This window comes from Perca fluviatilis, chromosome 12, assembly GCF_010015445.1.
Source record: "Perca fluviatilis chromosome 12, GENO_Pfluv_1.0, whole genome shotgun sequence".
Classification (NCBI taxonomy): domain Eukaryota; kingdom Metazoa; phylum Chordata; class Actinopteri; order Perciformes; family Percidae; genus Perca; species Perca fluviatilis.
In genome coordinates this window covers 20,851,146-20,865,767 of record NC_053123.1, presented here as the reverse complement: position 1 = coordinate 20,865,767, position 14,622 = coordinate 20,851,146, and the positions used below count along the sequence as shown (strand labels likewise).

The window sequence follows — 14,622 nt, the reverse complement described above, 5'->3', positions numbered from 1 at the left end:
AGAAGTGAATATCTTTTTATAATTTGCTTAATTCACTTCTTTATTATCGTATTTTAAATCCAGAAATCTTGGCCGCTTACTTGCTAGCAACCAGCTAGAACGCTTCAGATTGTGACGTCAACCTTGTGATGATAGGCCAAAGTATTAATTTTATTAAACAATTTTTTACAACAGCAAAAATAATTTATATGTGTATGTTATGCGTAAAGTATTAACAACACGTCAACTCACTGACAATAAGTTATACTGTTTATTAATTCATAAATATCGAGTTGCAGTCTCCCTATTCCGTTTCCGCATCCGTCATCTTTCTTTCCGGTTTTGTGCCCTCTCGTAGCCATCATGAAGTGAGTGTACAGAATACTATCAAATGCCATCTCAACGCTTAAACAAACCTTCTAACGATGTTATCTACATTAAGAGTGAACGTGTACTCTTTTCTATTAGTGATGCCATATATTTGTCGTTTTCAGGGTCGAGTTGTGCAGTTTCAGCGGGTATAAAATATACCCCGGCCATGGCCGCCGATACGCCAGGATAGACGGAAAGGTAACCATTCTGCCAACACCGGTTTCTAGTTACTCTGTCTGTAGATACGGTTGAAGTACAATTCACTGATTCAGTCTATGTATTCGTTGTCTTTGTCGCCCTTATATACACTTTTGTAACATAAGCAACTGTCCCTGAAATAGGCCTTGTCGGCTACATTGAATGCTAATGAAACTTGCTAAGTGCTAACGTTACGTTACCGTAAACTGATAGCGACACAAAGTATGACCTGCACAAGATATTATTTTAATTAGTGCACCGCTTATTAGCGGCGTTACGGTATTGTTTTCCCCCAAAACCGGTGAAGAGCTTTCCAATGTTGACTAAATACAAATGTCACTGTCATAAGTAACGTTAACTATCTTGATATCTAAATTGTGTCAAATGTAAAGGCACAGGTCTTTAAGGTTCACTTCATTAGTGTATTACTTAATGCAATACATCCAGGAAAGGGAAAAGCCATTAGTAAGTTGCTTTTCCCAGTTCTTATGGCTGTTTGCATAATCTCTGCCCATTCATCACAGTTTACCACATTTAGCTTGTATGTTAGTTAAACGTCTGAATTATTTGTATTCTGTACTACACAGGGATCTCTAATTCCCACAATATAACAAATTATTGTAAATAGCATGTACATTACTTTCTGCGAACAATCCCACAATGCAATGTGTCACATTGTGTCGATGCAAAAAATTGCACCTGTCAGTGATGTTGCAAAATGGCAATGATGCATATGTGTCTAAACATTATTAGTGAGTGTCTATTATATGGGGATTTGTAAATTAGTAATCTGAGGATGTGCTTTCCTGTCTGCTAGGTGTTCCAGTTTCTGAATGGCAAGTGCGAGTCTGCCTTCCTGGCCAAGAGGAACCCAAGACAGATCAACTGGACTGTGCTGTACAGACGCAAGCACAAGAAGGGCCAGTCTGTAAGTAACATGCTCTGTGTATTACTGCGTTTATAGTAACTCGGTGTTGTCTCAAAAGCATTTAATATCTGCTTTTAAAAGTAGCATTTATTCATCAACAGTCTGGGGCATATATTTGGTACCTTGGCTATTATTTTTTTTTATGTGCTTATGATTAGTACAGCTGGCAAAAGCCCATTGCAGTTTTTTTTTTTTACAACTTTTACCAATGTATAAAAGCACTGCTAACATAGTGAGTAATACATTATTTTGGATTGATGGATATAAATGGATCCATTAATTCACCAATTTATAACGATCCACTTGTTTACACTTCTTATTTATTGTTTTGGCTGCGGGTGGACGGTGTGCACGGTGTAAGTCTGTGTTATGTGCTGTTGCCTGACTGTGTTTTGCAGGCTGGGCAGCAGTGCTCACTCCACACCTGCAGCCATAGAGCAACTGGAGATCATAGTACTGGTCCTTGACATCTTACCATTGGCCAGCCTCCAAACTCTCCTACATGCTACAATACTCACCTGTAACTGTATAATGTGCAAACTAATTCCATTACAGCTAGCACTAATAAAATACCAGCATTTCAGGGATACTGCATGGCATAACTTGGTTTTAAAATGTTAGTGTCAGTCTATATTGTAAAGTAGAATGGGTGAAATTCATCAACACTAACAATTCTAACGCATCAATAATTGGCTAGGTAATCAGCATCATTGGAGCTGGGTTAGATATAAAGTAGTTACACAAGTTGCAGTATGTTTGGCACTTACTTGGTGGCTAATAAAAGTGACATTAAGAACCAACATTTTCTATTTTTTTCTTGTGAATAATCTGTTGTGTATGGTAAAGGTGTCGGAGGACGCACACACAGACTTGTTTATGACGGTTGGAGACACTCTACACTTCTGATATTGGTTAGGTGAAACTCATCCAGGGATAGATTTGCCAATTTGGGAAAGTTGTATTGGGAAAATAGTGGTTAGATTTGGCGTTCCTGAAAAATGTAGTTAAAACAACTTTAGTTAAGTTTACGGTTACACCTCAATCTTTGGAGATTCAACACCTAGAGGAACAGGGTTTTATTTTATTTTTTTATATAAACAAAATGAACATGTAAGATTCTGGTTATGTAGGGTACTCTTTATAATTTGTCATTGAGTGAACAGAGGTTGGCTGGGTTGGACGTGTTGCTGATGGGAGTGTGTAGTATGGTTGCTCAATATGTATTTTATTTTTTTATAAATCTTCGAGATATCAACTCGCGCAATAACCCTATCATGAAAGGCTGCCACATATCGCGAATGACACCGATTTTTCACATTAGTTGAAAGAAAATATCAAAACTGCACTGTAAAATGTAACTCATTCTTTCTTTTTAGTGGTGAATTTTATATTCAATAAGTGTTGGAAATGATTTGCTTTCATTGGTTTAAATTCAACAAGCAATGTGTTGCATTTAAGCAGAAATGCAGAACGGAGTACACTTTAATATCCATTTATCGCAAGTAATATCGTTACTGAGCTATTCAACAAGTTTGTTGCATGTCTTATATTTTCCTCATATCGTGCGGTTCTACTCTGTAGAGCATATTGTGGAAAAATAAACTAAGGTCTCTTATTGCGTTTTTAACAGGAAGAGGTGGCAAAGAAGCGTACCCGCCGCGCAGTGAAATTCCAGAGGGCCATCACTGGTGCCTCCCTGGCTGAGATCATGGCCAAGAGGAACCAGAAACCCGAGGTCCGCAAGGCCCAGAGGGAGCAGGCCATCAGGTGAGGACTCAAACTGTACCTTTTTATGTATTTATTTAAATCATCCAGTTTCTTGGTTGCTCCTGAATCTGGCCAGTTTAACTCAACATTGAGGGGCTGTAGTTTTAGCAGGAGAGACATTATGCACTTATTATTGTGGAATTTGAGTTGGACATCTTGGTGGCAAAGGGCCACAGCTGGCCTTGCAAAATGTCTAATCTTGCAGCAGATTTTCACTGTGAAATGTTATTCATAAAAAGTAAATGTGAAATCAATTCAGCATTTGAAAACTTATGAATATCGGTGTTATTTTTAATCTTTTTTTAAATGTAGGAGAAAAGGATGTGGTGGCGACTTATAGCATAACATGTACTAAACTACAGTTATGGTTTAAATTGCAATATGGAGAGCTCTGCTGGAAACTGCTTTACAATTGGGTACACGAGTGTCCAGGAAATAACCAGCCTCAAACCTGTTGATAAACCCCATCTCTGGACAACTTGTTGTGAGGGTTAGACACTGTTGATCTATACTGTGTTGAGAGGCAATATATTTATAAAACTTTCTATACCAAGATACATATCTCTTAAATATCTTTAGGGGTATTAAGACATTTGCAAATTTATCATCAGGACTGCGTTATGGCTATAATTCATTTTTATAAAACCTTTGCATCAGTGTAAAGATGTACCTTGTTTCTGCCATGTATTTTTTTTCAATTAGCTGGAGGCATGTTTCTGAAAACGCGTTACTGTGTGGTTTATCCATAAATTGTTTCTCAATGGACTTTTTCAGATAGACCCATGTGTTTGTCGAATTATAAGATTACGTGATAGCACGAAGGATTAAGTGTCCATATCGTCCTCTCCTACTTGGGTAGTTTGGCTGATTTTGTTTTTCTTTCTTTTTTCTCAGAGCTGCCAAGGAGGCAAAGAAGGCCAAACAGGCAGCCAAGAAGCCCACTGCTCCAAGTGCAAAGGTAAGAACTCAAATCATACACTATTTTTGTTTTATGGGTATTTCCTTTCACAAATATTAAATCTGGGATGCTATATAGTATACTTGTCAAAAATTATAGAATACTATGTGGCATTTGGAAAGAAACGAAATATTACATACACAACTTCATTGTCGGTTTCAAATTGTAATATGGTGATTTCTAACTGTACTGAACTTAATGCATTTCTCCTTTTTTTCAGTCGTCTACAAAGGCAGCACCGAGACCCAAGATCGCTAAGACCATGAAGGTCAGCGCACCCCGCGTCGGTGGAAAACGCTAAACCTGACACGTTGTTTAGGGTTGTGAATAAAAGACTTTTGATTAACCATCATAAGTGTGATTTGTAATTTGATAAGATAAATGTTGAAGCAAGATCATATTGAAAACCATATCAAAGCCATGCTTATTAGGGCTGGGAAAAATAGATTCTTAGATGCATAGATTCTCTAGAATGATTCGATGCTCGACTCTGATAAGTTAATAATCTGATTTTTTTTTATTTTTTTTATTTAAAGGTCCCATGAAATGGTGCTCTTTGGATGCTTTTATATAGACCTCAGTGGTCTCCTAATACTGTATCGGAAGTCTCTTTCCCAAAATTCAGCTTTGGTGCAGAATTACAGCCACTAGAGCCAGTCCTACAATGAGCTTTCCTTAGGATGTACCTTTTCTGTGTCTGTAGCATAGACTGTTAACAGTCTATGGTCTGTAGCTATTGAGGAGGAGAGTGGGAGTGGCAAGGTGGAGGTGTGGCCTTGACCAACTGCCACTTTTCTCGTTTGAAAGCCATGATGTCTCTCTCTCATGGGTGAGCCAAATTCTCTGGGTGGGCAAAGCAGAGAAAGGGGAGGTAACCTTGCTCCTTATGACCTCATAACAAGCAGATTCCAAAACAGCTCATCTGAGCTTTCATTTTCTCAAAGGCAGAGTAGGGCTTGGTTTACACCTATCGCCATTTCTAGCCACTGGGGGACCATAGGCAGGCTGGGGGAACTCATTAATGTTAAAAAACCTCAAAGTGAAATTTTCATGCCATGGGACCTTTTAAAAGTTACTGTCTCCAGAAAAGTACAAATCAGAAAACGGTGACAGAGGATGGGATAATGGACAACAATTTAGGCAAGAGTGCAGAAAAAACACAAATGGCCAAAAGGAAAAAAAAATCACATGCATAAAATAATTAGGCAAAACACATAGGCTGTTCATCAACTCTATCACATGACATCTGACCATCCTCATGTTTCATGTTCTAAGAAGCCAATTATCCACCTTTACCCTTGTCTTCCCGTCAACCTTAAACTTTTTTTGTTTTTGCTTTTTCCAATGTTTTAAATTGTTAAATTTTTCTACACATTTTCAGTGCTTAAAAAAAGTCAATTTGACCCGAAGTGTGTATGTATATATATATATATATATACATATATATATATATATATACATATATATATATATATAATATATATACATATACATATATATATATATATACATATATATATATACATATATATATATATATACATATATATATATATATATATATATATATATATATATATATATATATATATATATATATATATATATATATATGGTTGCTAGAGTTCATTACACTACTTAGGGATCACGGCTGCATGATGACTTACTAAATTTACAAACGAGACTTAAAATGATTCAGTCAGACCACTGGATTTTTGACAAGATTGTTTGGCTGTTGTAACCTGGGTAGCTCACCTGGTAGAGCTGGTGCCCATATACAGAGGTTTACTTCTCGATGCAACGGCCGCAGGTTCAACTCTGTTCTGTGGTCCTTTGCTGCATGTCATTCCCCCTCTCCCCTTTCATGTCTACAGCTGTCCTAAATAAAGGCCTAAAATGCCCAAAAAAATAAAGATTGTTTGGCTGTCTCAATCAAGACGGTCACTTAAGACTATTACTGTTGCATTATGGTGAACATCAGGAGGCCCTTTTCATTTTGACTTGTAACAGGAAAAGCATGTGTTACTAACAAAGTATCCTATTTAGGGAGCTAGCAGGCTCAATACCAGAGCCCTGGGACACTGAAATACTAAATGTATTAATTTAAACTGTACTTTTCCTGCTAGGACATGTCAATATGTTATCATAGCTCCACCAAACCTTAATCTGAGCCTCTAACCTTAGTCCAGATGCCTCTGTGCTGTAATCCATCCTGGTGTCAGACTTCTAAATTTGAATCAGTGAAGTTAATATAATTTTGTCATGGTGACCCAAACTTAATATGAAAAAATATTCTGAAGGATGTGTTTTTGGTAAAAAAAAAAAGTGGATGTTAAAATGATTTGTTGCTCTGTAGGGCAGACTGCAAGCAGCAGAGGGGGATCAAGTTTCCGATTGTCCCGTGTCTCTGGACTAGTGCTGCCCATGTGAAAGGACTGAAGCTCAAAAAGATTTATACTTGAAACGGTGTAGCCAACACCGATTTTGTAGCCAGACACAAATCTGATCAGTGTTCTGCGTTAACAATTGCCTCTTTTACTTCAATAAACTCGCACCTGGGTGAATTTATCTTTTAGGGCTGTAGTAAATTATTTTCTATTAAATTCTTATTCTATAAAAGTGAGAAACTACTAAAAAATGACCATCAGGTGATGTCCTCAAACAGGATTTATTAGCATTACAGAGCCATAATTAACGACCATCCAAGTGCCATTTGTTCAAACAGTCAGCAGATCAAGAAATATTTATGTGATGACACCAATTATTGCTAAAATATTCAGGGGGTTATAAATGTTAACTATAGTGGGAACATGTCAATGAAAGTACTATTCTTAGACAGAAAAAATATAAAACACCTTTCTAGGAACAAAAAGGCATTCAACGGCAGGATTTTGATAACAGAGCTGGTAGCGTGTTCGCTAGTTGACTGTAACAATCAAAAAGCTGCACAGGTAAATATGTGGCATTGGTGTAAGTTTTTCTGATAAAGAATCAGAAAATAACAGCATCTTCCTATACAGTTTTCACTACAAGTTCATGTTTTCATCAAGTCATTAATAAATTAAGATTTGCTCTCACACAGATTAAAGCCATTAAAATGGAAGGAATCATTACATGGTAATCAATAATGATTTAATATCCACTGAGGTACAGATGCCGTAACTGTAACCTATTTATAAATAAGTAAATGAAAAAAATTAATGTGATGAAATCCCTCTTAATTTCATTTGGGAAAACATTCCTTTAAACCACACATCCAACAGTTAATTTTTTTGGGAAATTGATGCATGAGGTACTGATTGCTACACCTGAAAAATGATGATGGGAAAAAAAAAAAATTTTCCCAACTAGTGCACAAGACATAAAGCATGAACTTAGATTAAAGAATGTACAATCATACAAGTTTTTGTACTTGTGCGTTGATGACCACAATTCTTAAGTGTGTGTGTGTGTTAAAACAGTTCAAAAAAACCGCTCTGTCTCTTTTGTTTTTTTACACCCTGAGGAAATTTGAAACTCAAGGAAAAGTGCACATTTCCAACAGGCTTAATGTGGTAGAATTATGGTTATGGCATGGGTGTTATGGAGACGATGATGGGAAGGGGCAGGTTGATGTCTCCCTTTAAGTCCACTGAAGGAAGTGTTGGCAACAGAAAAGCACTCAGGACTCTGCAGCCGCTTTAGCCTGTGCCTTCAAATCCTGCTTGTGCCTATTAGAAAAGAAAAATAACATATTTATTTTACATTATGATTTTTTTCTTCTCGTTATTCCGCAGTTTCATGTGCTGCCTGATCACAGTGAATAAAGAAACACACGTGAGATGTAGCAACATTTAAATTATTTCTATGTATCATTCATTTGAATAAATAATACTTTTATTTAGTTTTTCTTAGACAAATATTGTATGGCACAATCAATCAAACTCAGAAGTAAACGGTCGATCAGCTGGCCAGCGGGACATAAACACCAAGGGAGGGGCCAACAGTTTCAACGATCCGTTCTCCATCATAGTCTAAAACACACTGAATGTAAACCGCCACGCAAGAACAGAGTAAACAACCAAGGAACCAGTGATGTAATGGAAGGTCTCGCAACATGTCAGGACAGCTGAGTGGAACTTTTTGCTCAATGCGGTCCACTGAGCTCGACCGATAGATAAGCTCAACTTCTAATCAGCTATGCATAAGGAATACATATTTAACAGAAATCTACGGTGCACTTATCTTGCATCACTTATATAACTACAATCGATCATGAAAGTGGTTCTAACAGAAATAAGGTCAGTTAGACTGTACATTAACCACAACAAACACACAAACCTCCAAATCCTGTAGAGCTGGGAGCTTCCTGCGCAGCCGAGAAAGAAGTTGACACAAAACAGGTTCCAGTTCTTCGGGATTATGACCAATGAGTATCTGGACCAGATCAGGCCTGGTGGAAGAAGGTCAGCCGTAAGGTTATGCACACTAATGGTGAACCAGCTGTTGAGAACAGAGTCTGTGTTTCAGCAGTAACAGATAAGATTTGTTTGAAGAAACATATTGCAAAAGCAGATGCATCACACAACCTTTAGCACAGATTGGTCATATTATCTCAGGACAGACAAACTGATCAGACTGAACAAGGCAGAGATAAAAAACAATTCAGGGCCGCATATTGAAATCCTTCGACTAAGTGTGCCATATTTAAAGCTACAGTGTGTAGTTTCTGTCGCCCCCGTGAGGAATTCTAAGTACCTTTTTTCCCGGACTATAAGTCACACTTTTTTTCATAGTTTGGCTGGTCCATACATATAATTTAACATGTTTTTAAATGTTATTTCATACTGACTGACATGAACCAAGGAATAACCCTTATCGTCTACAGCTGCTTGTTGGACTCGCTGGCTTGTTATGTTAATTTAGCCTCCCAGGTATGTTCTTTATGCTATTGTGTAGCTGAATAACTGTTAATGGGTCACGTTAACATACCGGACACCTATTCAGCCTGTTGTTCCGTGTGCTATTGTGTAGCTGAATAACTTGCCTTTCCGGATTAAATGTCTGTTCTTGGTCTTGGATTTTGTGAAATAGATTTCTAAATAAATTAGATTTATAGTCCAGTGTGACTTATATATGTTTTTTGCCCTCTTCATAATGCATTTTTTTGACTGATGCGACTTATATGCCGGAGCGACTTATAGTCTGGAAAATACGGTAATGACAACAACACTGTCGGCGCATCCACAGAACGCAAACCTTCAGTGATTAGTAGCGCTTAATTAACTTAATTATCTTGTTATTGCAAAACGCATCACACAGCTTGTCTTCAGACAGCACCATTTTGTAAACGTAGCCATACTGAGAAATACAGAGAGTTTTGTGGAGCCAATTAATTAATTAATTAGCTTTTGTATCAACTCATTTGGCAACGGCTTGAATGTAAATAAATGTGCACTATAGCTTTATAGGATATATTTTTTGGTCTTTTCCTAGATCACACTACATCCATTTTAAAATTAAATAAATCTATGTTGCAAACAGACATAATGCCATCAGAGGCTTAATGGTATAGTCTCCAAATCGATTTAACCTTACCCGTAGCTGTCAGCACTGCAGACTGGGAGGTACTGAGTTTTTCGGCTGGCCGAGTCATATCAGCCAAACCGGCTGCTACCAGACCCTGTAGAGGGGAAGAGACCACATTCATCTATTTGAATTGATGAGATTATTAATTACAAAATGGTGACAGGTTAAGTCCTTTATTTCTATGACAATGGTTTTAAGGGGTCACAAGCCAAAAAAGGTTGGGAACACGGTGTATACCTACACAAATTTAACTTTGTGAAAATGCACTTACCCATTTAAACATCGGGGCCCAGAAGAAAACAGTTTTTGGACCTAAAATAAAAACAATGTAGAAAGGGAAAAAATGAAACTTGGCAGTTATGTTCAAACAGTGGATATATATTACATTATTTGGTGTAATTTCAAAGTTTTTCAAGATTTTCTCCCTGATGTTTCTAATCTGCCTGCTGGGTTTATCTAATGGGCGTAAAGATGTTGCAAAGCAATAACACGAAACATCTCACATAAACTGAGGTAGCTACTGAATGCACAGAAAAGCTGCTGGTCCGGAATCAGCTTTCCTCACATTCCTGCACTATGCTGCAGGCTAAACAAGAACTTCTTTAGTCTCCGCCCCCTCATTACCTGGTCAGAAAGTTGTCCTTGACAAACAGAGCTCCAGTAACCGAGCAAAGCAAAGACCAGACTGTCCCCTGTGACTCCTTAATCTCAGTACCCTTTGGTAATATCAGTGTCAAGGAGATCTGAATGTGTGTGTAGAACAGTAGAAACAGTTCAGTAATTTAGGTACTCCTATCTAAACACAATGCAGCCCTAACGCAATGAATCCTTCGTTCATAAAAGGTTAGAATGCACAGTTTATGTTCAGGTTGGTTTTTTTAGAGCGGTGTCATCGTTTGTGGTGTGGTTGAATTGTATTGCATTACATTGGCAGGTGTTTCTAGTATAATTAGTCTGCCCTTATTTATAAGGAAGCGGGTTGACAAAATATACCTTCATGAAGGTAAGATTTATTGCAGGACCACTGCTTTAGTTTGAGCTAGATGTGTCTTTTAACCGAGTGTAGAAGTTACTTCAATGTTCAACACTGTATCACAAGATTTAGACAAATTAAAAATGCTATAAATCATGATTAAAGCTTGAACAATAAGTAAATTAAGGCAAAAAACATACATATATACACACACACACATACACATACATATACATACACATATACACACACATACATATACATATATATATATATATATATATATATATATATATATATATATATATACACACACATACATACATACATATATATATTCAGAAACAATTTTGATAATGGATACCTCTTTATTAGGTGTGGGGGGGAAATAATTGTATCGTGAATAAATCATAAATCAATTCTTTCCCCCAGAATCAATATTTTTTATCAACGTTTCACCTGATTATTTTCTGTTTATACAGTACTGTCGACGGTGAGTACATCATATCAGAGTCCAGCTAAACCGACTGAAAGCAGAAAATACATGTTATGTACTTCTTTACCAATGAAATAAATGTCAGACTGACTGACATGTGATGTGCTTTTTTTTTTAGAAAACAAATTGTTTTTAGAAATGTCTCAAGATATATTGTCTCTAGGTGTGTATTATTCATCTTCTGTTTTTGTTAAAGAGGGGAAAGAAAATCGCAATACTACCGAATCACAATATTTCTAGAATCGCAATAATGGTAAATCGCAATACAAATCGAATCGGCCCCCATGTACGCATACTGTCCCAGCCCTAACAGTGATTTAAACAAATAAAAATAATAATAATAAAAAAAATTGCTTTGTGTAAGCTTATCATATGTGACGATTTGCTGCTTTTTTCTGTATAATTGTTTAATGGAATATGTTTGAGTTTTGGACAGATGCTTGGACAAAACAAGACATTTTTAAGACGTCACCTTAGGCCCACAGTACTTATGGTGATCATTCTTCGCTATTTTTCATATATTTGTTTTACATTTCATAGACTAAACAATTAAACGAAAAGGTAATACGATTATTAATACGCAGATCAATAATTGGTAGTTGCAGCCAAACTATAATTAAAAGTAGGCCTACCATTATCATAACATTACTTTTCTAGAGATCGTAGCTATATTATTTGCACAAGTTGATATGATGACAATAACAGGACAACTGTTCTGGTTAATGAGTGGCTAAACAAATGAATAATCTACATTTTAACTTAAATATTACCACAATAAACCTCTTGGCGTATGCACATTTTCCCTGTCATGAACGGAGCTTTTCTTCACAGACTGAGCTGTTTAAGATCCCAGCAGATTAGGGTCTCCCAGGGCAACACTGCCATATCAAAACAATCAATGACCTTCATACAGAATTATCAAGAATAGACAGGAGCTGCTGTCTGATCCACATCACTTGTAACGTTACCACATATCACAGCTGGAAACACAGAGCCCAACCAGTCACCCACCACCGAGAGACATCACAAACACAGACCCAGACTGCGAATCACACTCTGTATTACCTGCCGGGTGGTTGTAAAGAGGTCTCAGTTTGGCAGGCAGCAAATGCTCAATCTTGTCCAAAATCCTGTGATAGGACACTCTCAGCGCAGCCATGATTGTAGATGTTGTTCGGATGGAAATGAAGATACTGAGAGGGACTTGAAGCTAGCTTGCTAAATGGTTAGCTAACGTTAGTCTTTAACCGTTTAGTCTATAAGGCCTTCGTCTACTTGCACGATGTTGTCAAATACTTAAATAGCAGGTAGGTCAACGGATCTGAGGTGATGCTGCTGTCCTACGGTGTCGACCTTCCCCCGGCACCGCTGTGACCACGGCTAGCTTCTCGGTAACGTAACTTCTGTCTGACCGCCACGACTAGCCGAGGTGACTTTCTGTACGATGCAACCTACCGCGTGAGGCGCGAGGCGGGGGTGACATGTTCCACTATCCTCATTGGCCAGCCTTGTCAGAACACCGGTATGATTGGTTTAGAAAGGACTGCTACTTTTTCGGCCCGGCGTATCCCAACTGGGTGGAAACAAATCATCGCTTTGAAAAGTAATTCTACAGGGGGGAAAAAGAGGGAATTCAGATTTTAGGTGTCCAGGTTTTTAACATTACCACAACATAGACCTGTCTGTTGAAGATGAATACTAAAGTTTGAATGTAAAGATCCGACAATTTAATTTGATTCAATTTTGTTGCAAATGTTATGATTTTAAGGCAAACATTTTACTCCAAAATTTGGGATGTTACACATTTTGTAACTTCTCTTAAGTTACATTGAAATCAAAAAGAGCATACAAAATAAAATGTTACAATTGTATTCCTGATACATGTAGAATGTAATCTGTCTTTATCTTTTCATTATATTTATTGTCTCTGTAACGGTTAGTGTTGATTGGATTGATTTGATTCATTTAAATTGTTTAAGGGAAACATTACATTTCATATTTATTAGTTTGAATTTGAATGGTTTTATATAATAACAGGTTTATAATTGATTTGTGTCCAACAGGACAACAAGACAGGCAAAGACAACATATGATTATGAGGACCCCCCAATGTGTTATTTGATTTATGTGAGGATGATTAAAAATTTACAAAATGGACATACAATAATCTTTGAGCAGGACTGTATTACCACATGGGCAAAGCAGGTAAAGGCCCCCGTGGCCAAGTCCTACTGAAGTAAGATAACAACAGCTGCAGGTCCTGCATTACAAACTGCTCTTGCGGCCCTGTAACAAAAGCCCAACAGACATTTTTTCCCCCCGGGGTCCCCTAAAACGATAATCCGGCTCTGTCTTTGAGGGCTCTGGAAAATCAACAAAACATATGTTGTAAAACAACCTGTCTGGTTTTATTCAAACTTTGAATGAAATAGCAGCTTACATTTTTAACCAGGCTTGATTACCACTATCACCAAGTTGGAATGCTATACACAACATGACTGTTCCCATCATGTCCCAAGCTATCTAATAAACAGAGCTTTCTTTGCATCTTCTGCATTTCAGAGCACCACTAAAGGACAACGTCAACTGACTTGACAAAGACCTTAATAACATGGGCCCTGCTTTATTTAGATCTTGACAGAAAGGAAAGGGGAAAGAGATGGTAAGACCAGCAGCAAAGGGCCCTGTGCCAGACTCGAACCTCAGCCGCTGCAGTAAGGACTCAGCCGTGATGGTACACACTCTACCTGGTGAGTTACCAGGACGCCCCAGGGTCCTGCTTTATTTCCTGAAGTTAAGGACCTGTCCTGAAAAGCGTCCCTTCGTCAAAATCTAGTTTTTAGACCTCCATAATTTAAGTTTTGCAGTGGTGTAATGTAACTATACCTTTTCAAGTACTGTAATTAAGTACAATGTTGAGGTATTTGTACTTTAACTGAGTATTTCCATTTTACTTCATACTATACACTCCACTAAAATTCAGAAGGAAATATTGTACTTTTTACTTCACTAGGCCTACATTTATTTGATAACCTTAGTTAGTAGTTAATTTGCAGATACAGATTAATGATTTAAAAGATAATCAACAAATAAATGATGATGTATTATTATGGGTAAAAAAAGAACTTTATTGATCCCTCGGTGAAATTCACTAGAAAAGACCAGCTCTACTTTTACCAACTGCAATATCAAGGCGATGTCCATATTAATGCATGAATAATCATAATTCAATATTATGTGCATTATTCTGAAATTGGCCATTCTGCATCATGAGTATTTTCACTTTAGTACTTTATTATAATGCTAATAATTGTATACTTTTACTTAGCCCAAGTCAAAATGTAAATGTAGGACTTTTAATTTCAACATAATATTTCTCCACT

General features: G+C 37.2%; 2 protein-coding genes and 1 non-coding gene across 3 annotated transcripts; 2 read left to right on the top strand and 1 right to left on the bottom strand.

The window, feature by feature from the left end:
- The first annotated feature begins 209 nt into the window (after positions 1-209).
- On the top strand, positions 210-4,554 carry rpl24 (ribosomal protein L24). The gene is made up of 6 exons (XM_039819032.1): positions 210-347; positions 474-549; positions 1,367-1,477; positions 3,108-3,244; positions 4,139-4,202; positions 4,423-4,554. Exons 1-6 carry the CDS (start codon positions 343-345, stop codon positions 4,501-4,503), a joined length of 474 nt encoding a protein of 157 aa, XP_039674966.1. The 5' UTR covers positions 210-342; the 3' UTR covers positions 4,504-4,554.
- On the top strand, positions 1,815-1,983 carry LOC120570677. Its single transcript, XR_005641101.1, has one exon. It is a non-coding gene; the product is annotated as a small nucleolar RNA SNORA23 (small nucleolar RNA).
- Positions 4,555-6,851: 2,297 nt separating the features above from the next.
- mpc2b (mitochondrial pyruvate carrier 2b) lies at positions 6,852-12,658 on the bottom strand. Its single transcript, XM_039818721.1, has 5 exons — positions 12,305-12,658; positions 10,042-10,082; positions 9,780-9,864; positions 8,523-8,634; positions 6,852-7,912 (listed from the first exon to the last, which is right to left on the bottom strand). Exons 1-5 carry the CDS (start codon positions 12,396-12,398, stop codon positions 7,864-7,866), a joined length of 381 nt encoding a protein of 126 aa, XP_039674655.1. The 5' UTR covers positions 12,399-12,658; the 3' UTR covers positions 6,852-7,863.
- Between the last annotated feature and the right edge of the window lie 1,964 nt (positions 12,659-14,622).

Excerpts from the sequence above, each read along its gene's own strand:
- mpc2b (XM_039818721.1), bottom strand. The coding sequence starts at position 12,398 with ATGGCTGCGCTGAGAGTGTCCTATCACAGGATTTTGGACAAGATTGAG. Across the intron at positions 9,865-10,041 it reads GGGCCCCGATGTTTAAATGG|GGTCTGGTAGCAGCCGGTTT; the intron begins GTAAGTGCATTT and ends TCCCCTCTACAG. Across the intron at positions 7,913-8,522 it reads CAGCTCTACAGGATTTGGAG|GCACAAGCAGGATTTGAAGG; the intron begins GTTTGTGTGTTT and ends CTTTTCTAATAG.
- rpl24 (XM_039819032.1), top strand. Across the intron at positions 1,478-3,107 it reads AGCACAAGAAGGGCCAGTCT|GAAGAGGTGGCAAAGAAGCG; the intron begins GTAAGTAACATG and ends CGTTTTTAACAG. Across the intron at positions 4,203-4,422 it reads CCACTGCTCCAAGTGCAAAG|TCGTCTACAAAGGCAGCACC; the intron begins GTAAGAACTCAA and ends CCTTTTTTTCAG.